This window comes from Hermetia illucens, chromosome 1, assembly GCF_905115235.1.
Source record: "Hermetia illucens chromosome 1, iHerIll2.2.curated.20191125, whole genome shotgun sequence".
Taxonomy (NCBI): Eukaryota; Metazoa; Arthropoda; class Insecta; order Diptera; family Stratiomyidae; genus Hermetia; species Hermetia illucens.
The window spans coordinates 132,467,002-132,474,782 of record NC_051849.1 but is presented as its reverse complement, the minus strand read 5'-3'; the positions used below and the strand labels follow the sequence as shown (position 1 = coordinate 132,474,782).

Sequence of the window (7,781 nt, the reverse complement as noted above, 5' to 3'; positions counted from 1 at the left end):
CTAACACAAAATATTTCCCTGCGACCTCCCATTCACATGAGCTCACTTTGTTGTGGCATTGACGAATTAATATATTATGATGACGTCATACACGTTTTCGAATGCACAAAATTCACACAAAATTCAAGTGTAAAAGTTTCACCTTCTATAACTTTGTTAATAATAGTTGAATTTTCTTCAAACCCTCCCCAAAGTTATGCCTCATGTTTTCCCTTATGCAAATGCTAAATTTAGTAGTTCTAGCATGAACTTAAGGGGGGTTTGCAGCTAAATTTCCAAAATATGTCGATATACTATTTCCAAATTTTCGGTTGGATAGATTCTGAGAACGAGACCTAGTACACTTTTCGAGGGTCATATTTTGAACCCACACTCCCCCACTTTTCAACCGATATCAATTACGAGAATAGTTTCGAAAAGTACTGACTGAGCACATTTGATACAATGTGTGGCCACATTCTGCGAAAAAAAAAATGTTGCACCTTCCATTAACATGTATGGGAAGCCCCCTTAAACTTAACACAAAATAGCGCCACTTACTCTATATAAAGGGAACAACATACCACTCGATTTCATCTATTTTCGTGACAATCGGTCCAGCCGTTTCCGAATAAATCGGGTGTGACAGACAGACAGACAAACAAACGGACAGACAGACATCGACCCGACTTTAGCAAAGTTTTGTTTCACACAAAACCTTAACCTATTTTGCAAGGCTTGTGAAAGCGAGAACCCCGATTTTGCAGGTATGAGGAGCCCTCTCTACACTCAACGCAGATTCAATCTTCTTCATATTTCTCATATATGGCTCCCATAAATCTCAATATAGGGGCATAGAATGCCCATCACATCTACGCTTATGATTCCGGGCAATGTAATTCAGCTTACCCCCGATTTTCCGAGAAACTTGCACTATTCCTCCACTTCCATAGATCCCACCAATGAATTCAATCGCTTGTATGATAAGAAACAAACAATAAGTAAACAAACTGAGCAAACGAATTCGTTGGCTGTGCAGCAAATAACCCGAACATAAATATATTTACTATGCGAATCCACGGCGAAACGAGATATGATTTGACTCAGTTCTTCAGCGGGCGCGGTGGATACAGAAAGTACCATTTTAGAATCGGCTGGGATAAATCATCTGATCGTCCTACATATGAAAGTGCAGGTCAGCTAATTCATTTAGGGTGGGCGGTTGAGAACAAATAATTTCGAAAGCTCTAGTGGAAAAGCCATACAAATCGGATGGACGACAATAGCTCTCAGAAACCTACTTCTACCTCATCAACGGGTCAAGATAGGCCGAGCACGCCCTTAGTTCAACGTTACGTAAGAAATCCCCAGGAGTTAGTGATGCAGCTAATGACCATATTCACTGGATTCCAAACACCCGCGATTCTCGCGAAGTTAACATTTCGACCCTTGTCATCATTCAACGCCAATTCTTCTCTCGTTATTGCAATCCTTCCGACCATGTGCAAAAGAAAACTATTTTGTACCCATTTAATTCTGGTACGCGTCGTTTGCAGTGAAGAACTAAATGAGATAATACCAACCTGAACACGGTCTCGTACGTGAAGTACCTTTGCCAAAATATAGAGATAATTCGAGCTACCACTTAAAACAGGAATTTTAAAAAATGTCTCCCCCCTTCCAGTGCCTAAGTAATTTTATCATACTCAACCTTGAACATTAAAGCCACAAATCTTCATACGACCTTAGTCAATAACATTAATCAATTATCAGTTTTGCCCGCGAATGTTCATTCCTCTTCATACATACTGGCAATACCCATGTCATCTTTTCAGTCGCAAAACATTATTCCTCTCGCCACCAATTAGTTCGAAACGAGCAATATTTGAGCAAAGCCGTACTTCGGTATCATGGCAAAGTACTTCCAAGTTAGTTTGTTCATAATATTTGCATTTATTAGATGCTTAATAGCTACTAAGTGTAATGCAGGGTAATTCGTTTGCTTCCTCGTTAAGAACGCAACTCAGCAATAGCATCTACTCTCATTGCAGGTCAAATCAACAGATTCAGCATTGCAGCGTCTTGGACAAAAACGGCGTACTCAATAGACTTCCGCCCGTCCTGAAGTCAGCTACAACCATTTTCTTCAATGGGAGCGCGATTCGCGATATCGAGCCCAAAGAATTCCACGTTTTGGACAAAGTCCAGCAATTGTACTTAAATAACAACAAACTCACCAAATTATCTCCACAATGGTTTACTAAACTTCAGAACTTAGTCATCGTGGATTTATCCGAAAACCTGATAAGAGACGTCGGGCCTGAAGTTTTCCGTCATTGTCCCTACTTGCGAATTGTGAATTTATCTCGAAATCAAATTCGCAGATTCCATGACACTTCGGATGATTTCCACAATGTGCGAGTCGATTTGTCCTTCAACCCGTTGAGTGACCTACAAATCGGGAGTGTTCACACATTGTCTTTAAATTACACGGATTTAACGGAACTTCATCTCAAGAAGAGCGTGATCAACTTATACGCAGGACATTCACGAATAAGCCAGTTCTCCTTCGACTTCATCGATTCCGATCGGCTTGAGATTTTGGATCTCCATGCAAATAATTTATCTGATATCAGCAACATCACGGTCCTTCAGGGCGGGCCAAAGTATCTCGATTTATCACAGAATTTCTTTGGATCAGTGTCTCCCGCCACTTTTCTTAATCTACATCGCCTCCGCCATCTGAATTTGTCGCAAACGATAATTCTCAATTTATATTATGGCATGTTCTGGAATCAACGGGATCTGAAAGTTCTGGACCTCTCCAATAACCACCTGTGGAACTTCAACACGAAAAAACTCCACCCAGCGATGCTAGACGAACTCTACATTCAAAACAACACCATCTTCAAACTCGTGGACGAACGGAATATGCTGCAGTCGCTGAAGAAACTTGGAATAGCTGGAAACAGTATTTTTTGCGAGGACTTATACAATATCTACCAAAGTGCTATGATGAATGGGGTAAAAATTCAGACACCTGAGAACTTGCTTCATTACGAAGATAACAACATAGCAGGAATGGCTTGCGGAGAACCAAGTTAGACCCTTATAACGACGGAGGGAAAAATGTGTTATCTAATATAAAAATAGTGAAATCTTTGTAACAAAAGTTCGAAAATTAAAGTTATTTCGGAAGCAAGAACATCAATAACACAGCTAACATGTTTGGTTTTGATTGACGTGCGTTACGAGTAAAGTACCCTTTCTTTGGAATAACGATCATCTTTAAGGTAGCAGTTCTTACAAATAGTATATTAGAAAACAATCAACTCACTAGTTAAGATATGGAGAGATGAATCTCATCTCTATATGAGTGCATAGTTTCATCAAGCAGGAACTTATTTTCAGTCTGCACCTCCGATGTAGTCCTATTCAATAAAGCCCATAATGCGGTTGGAGGGTTGCTCCTCCTTTATAGCTAGCGGCTTACCAGAAAGGCCAAGTACATTGTCAGCCCAGCTGCAAGGCGTGCATTCTACTCCACAACGAGGGTCCCAGTAGGGAACTTAAGAAGTAACCGCTGCCCTCTCTAAACTACTCTTTCGACACATCATCAGTCCCGAAGTAGAGAAGGATCTTCGAAAGGTAACTCTCGGCTAGAGGAACTAATTATCAAGGGGCACCAAATTTAGTCAAAGTGCACTTCCTCTCGATCCATACCCTCTACTTTTACTGCCATATCGACCGTAGATCGTGCTTACCAAAACCCTTACTAACGCCATGATGGACTATTTACCAGCTCGATGAACAAGCAGTCTGTTAAGTATCGCCTTCTTCCTTATTGAATTTAAAATGCAGGTAGGGTGACGTATCGAAGGTCCGCTAGGGAATTCTCCTGCCACTGGACTGGAGAAACTTCATCCAACATGAAACTTCTAAATGTGCTTATGGACCTGGCACTGGTATTAGCTGTCAACTTGGGAGCTGAAATGGAATCCTGTCCCATTCTGTGTGCCGTGTGGTCTCCAATGCATCCTCGAATTTTCGTTTTTCTTCTTGAGCCTATATTCTGTTCACAAGCGGGGTTAGCTCATCTCAATAGGTTGTGCCGTTCTGCTCTGTCAAAGGTCCGATCTGGATGCAGTCGCGAGGCTTTCAAATCACCATGCAACATATCAAACCACCGTTGGCTTGTCTTCTACCTATGTCGTGTCTGACAACTCCGTGTCTGATACGAAACGCCTGTTGTTGGATAGTATGAATACTCTCATAGTAAATGTATAGAAGAATTCTTTTCTATCTGACTCGTTCAGTGCTGGATACGCTATCATGCTTGATTAAGCATCCCTGAATCTGAACATGCCTTACCCGCTTGCTAATCAATTTAACGGTTACTTCCACCGAGAAGTATATAATAACGATCTGTGGACCTCCCTACATTTTCATAACCCTTTTTATGACACTCTTTTCTACACCGCTAAGAACAGATTGTTCTTTTACCCCAACACGATTGTTAGCTAATGCTTTCGGGTTTTCACCTACACTTGAACTCCCAACACCTTGCTGTCAAGGCTGTCCTTCAACTTCTCGCTGGATTTATTTAAGTCCAGCATCAGGTTCCCTCTTACGTTACGGTACACACTATCAGTCAATGGGTGGGCTAATGAGTGTTAGATCCTTCCACGCTTGCCGCCTCTCTAGAAAGAATCAACTTTGGTAGGTATTTTTACCAACTGAACCTGCTTGGAAAAAAAGGGGTTTTCGTTCTTTTAAGTTGTTCTGCGTTTCTTTCTTTATTCGTTAAGGCGCTTTTCTCCATCGGTGTCTTAATACAACACAACTTGATCCCGTCTATTAGAGTCTGGATGTGTTGGTAGAGCCCTAGTACTATCAGTATCCAAAGTGAAGAAAGAGAGGCTGGACCCTCACCTGTAAACATAACTATTGAACAACCTGTGCAGCCGATACCTCAGATGACTCGTTCTGTTCCTCTAATCTCGAGCGCGTTTTATCAAGTTAACCAAACATCAGCACCGCAGCCCCAGGCGCCAGCACCGCAGCGCCAGACGTTAGCATCACTCCCACAGCCACCATCGTTGCCGCCGCAGCCGCAGCCATCACCATCTCAAACGTAGCTGACACCAGCATTATTGCCGTATCAGAAATTCAACGAGCGCGACCACCTTTCAACATTGGCAGCAGCAACTTAGGTTATAGATTATTTGGCAATCAATCTTCAAATTTAATTGTTAAATGTTAAAATTGTGATAATATTTCAATAATAATAATTGAAAATCGCTGTAAGAGACGGCGTTAGGTGTTTCACATCGCGGGTTCTCCGTTTCCTTGGTGGTGTTTTTGGTCTGCGCTGGAGAGCGTCCGCTTCGGTCGTCATTTCTCTGTTTGTGCGTTCATTTGTGGGTGCGGCCTGCCGTGTCGGAGCAAAATTCACCGCGTTTCATCATAAACTAACCGGGTGTTCATTGAAAACTATTACTTTTTTTTGTTGTTACTCGAGATGTCGTTTGACAGTAAAGACGCGGCAGGCCCATCGGACCCGCAAGTGACCGCCCTCGCCGTACGCGTTCCTCCGTTTTGGCGGCGGAACCCGGAGCTGTGGTTCGTGCATTTAGAAGCGCAGTTCCAAATGTCCGGCATCACATCGGACGCGACCCGCTTCAACTACGCGGTGGTCGGCCTGGACGAAGAGTCCATTCTTCTGGTGTCCGACGTAGTGAAGTCGGCATCGTACACACAGCTCAAGAGCGAGTTGATCAGGCGCCTGTCGGCAAGCGAGTCGGCAAAATTAGACCACTTGCTGGCGAGTTTAACGTTGGGTGATCGAACTCCCAGCCAATTGCTTCGCGAAATGAGGCAATTGGGTGGGAGCAAAATTGGCGATGACCTGATCAAGTCGCTCTGGCTGCGTCTCCGGTTCCTTGGAGGAACTGGCAGCGACGGCCGACCAGGTGCAGGAGGTGTACGCACGCCCAACCTTGGCGGCCGTTCAACCACCGTCGGATGAGGTGGGTGACTTGAGGCGCGAGATAGCCGCTTTAACAGCCAGTGTGGCCGAGATGCGGGCGACGTTGGACGCTCAGCGTTCGGGCACCAGATCGCGAGCACGCTCGCGGTCTGCCACCCGAAAAGGGCGATCAGGTAGCAGGTCGTCAGGACAGTCCGCGGACCGAGGGATTAGCTGGTACCACCGCAGATTCGGGGATAAAGCGACAAGATGTACGCTACCGTGTAGATTCTCTCCTACCGCAAAAAACTAGGTCCGCGGGGGGTCCTGGCGACGGCCACCCAGAACGCAGCGCCACGTCGCCTAACTATTTTCGACCCCCTCAGCAGGCGCAGCTACCTCATCGATACTGGTGCGGAGGTTTCGGTTCTTCCCGTACTTCGGCAACATCAACTTTTCCCAAAACCACTCAAACTTGCGGCAGCAAATTCCTCCCGCATAAACACGTACGGGTATAGGCAAGTGGACGTGAGTCTTGGCTTGCGTAGGATGCTTTCCTGGCGTTTCATCCTGGCGGATGTCAGCTTCCCCATGTTAGGCGCAGACTTCTTGTGTCACTATGGATTGCTGGTGGACTTGCAAAATAAGTCCCTTATAGAACCCACGACCAACCTTAATTCGTCGGCACAAATGGTATCTCACCCAGGCAATAATCTTTCCGTTCTTTTGGAAGATGTTACCGACTCTCGTGTTCGGGCACTTCTCCAAAAGTTCAGCCAGATTACTACCAAGTGTAGTCTCTCCAAACCAGTGAAGCACAATGTGCAGCACCACATTATCACTACTGGTTCCCCGATCTTCTTGAAGGTGCGTCCTCTACCATCCCAGAAACTGGCTATTGCACGGAAAGAGTTTGAACAACTCGTTCAACAGGGTATCTGCAGGCCCTCAAACAGCTGTTGGTCTTCCCCACTGCATATGGTCCCTAAGCCAAACGGCGAATGGCGCCCATGTGGGGATTACAGAAGGCTAAATGCACAGACTGTTCCTGACCGATATCCAATTCCACTCATCCACGACTTTGCGCATCACCTCGCGAATTGCCGCATCTTTTCGACCTTGGACTTAACCAAGGCTTATCATCAAATCCCAGTAGCTCCTGAAGACATTCCAAAGACGGCAATATGCACACCCTTTGGACTCTTCGAGTTCACCCGGATGACTTTCGGATTGTGCAATGCGGCGCAAACCTTTCAAAGGTTCATTCACTCAGTCCTGCGAAACCTCGAGTTCTGTTTCGTATATTTGGATGATGTTTTGGTCGCTTCTTCCACTGAGTCTGAGCACTTAGCCCATCTCGAGTGCATTTTTCAGCGTCTCCTTGAGGCCGGTTTAGTCCTAAACGTTGAGAAATGCAAATTTCTTCAACAACAGGTGAGATTCCTCGGCCACTCCATTTCCTCTGAAGGAATATAGCCCGACCCAGACAAGGTGCAAGCAATTACATGCTTCCCGCCTCCGAAAACAGTGAGGGAGTTGAGGAGGTTCTTGGGCATGCTAAACTTCTACCGTCGTTTCCTGCCCAAGGCCGCCCATCACCAGTCCGGTTTGAACGCGTACTTGTCTGGCCCCAAAACTAAGGACACACGAGAGATCGTGTGGTCTGAAGAGGCTATCTGCGCGTTTGACAAATCCCGTCAACAATTGGCCGACGCTACACTCTTGGCATTCCCTCTGCAAGATGCACCCCTAGCCGTTTTTGTTGATGCCTCTGACATCGCAGTAGGTGCTGCCGTTCACCAAAAGGTGGATCAAGTTTGGCAGCCGTTGAGCT

General features: G+C 45.3%; 1 protein-coding gene across 1 annotated transcript; it reads left to right on the top strand.

Moving 5' to 3' along the window:
- Window positions 1-1,800: 1,800 nt before the first annotated feature.
- LOC119655269 (protein artichoke-like) lies at window positions 1,801-3,204 on the top strand. The gene is made up of 2 exons (XM_038061084.1): window positions 1,801-1,969; window positions 2,031-3,204. Exons 1-2 carry the CDS (start codon window positions 1,890-1,892, stop codon window positions 3,082-3,084), a joined length of 1,134 nt encoding a protein of 377 aa, XP_037917012.1. The 5' UTR covers window positions 1,801-1,889; the 3' UTR covers window positions 3,085-3,204.
- The last annotated feature ends 4,577 nt before the right edge of the window (window positions 3,205-7,781 follow it).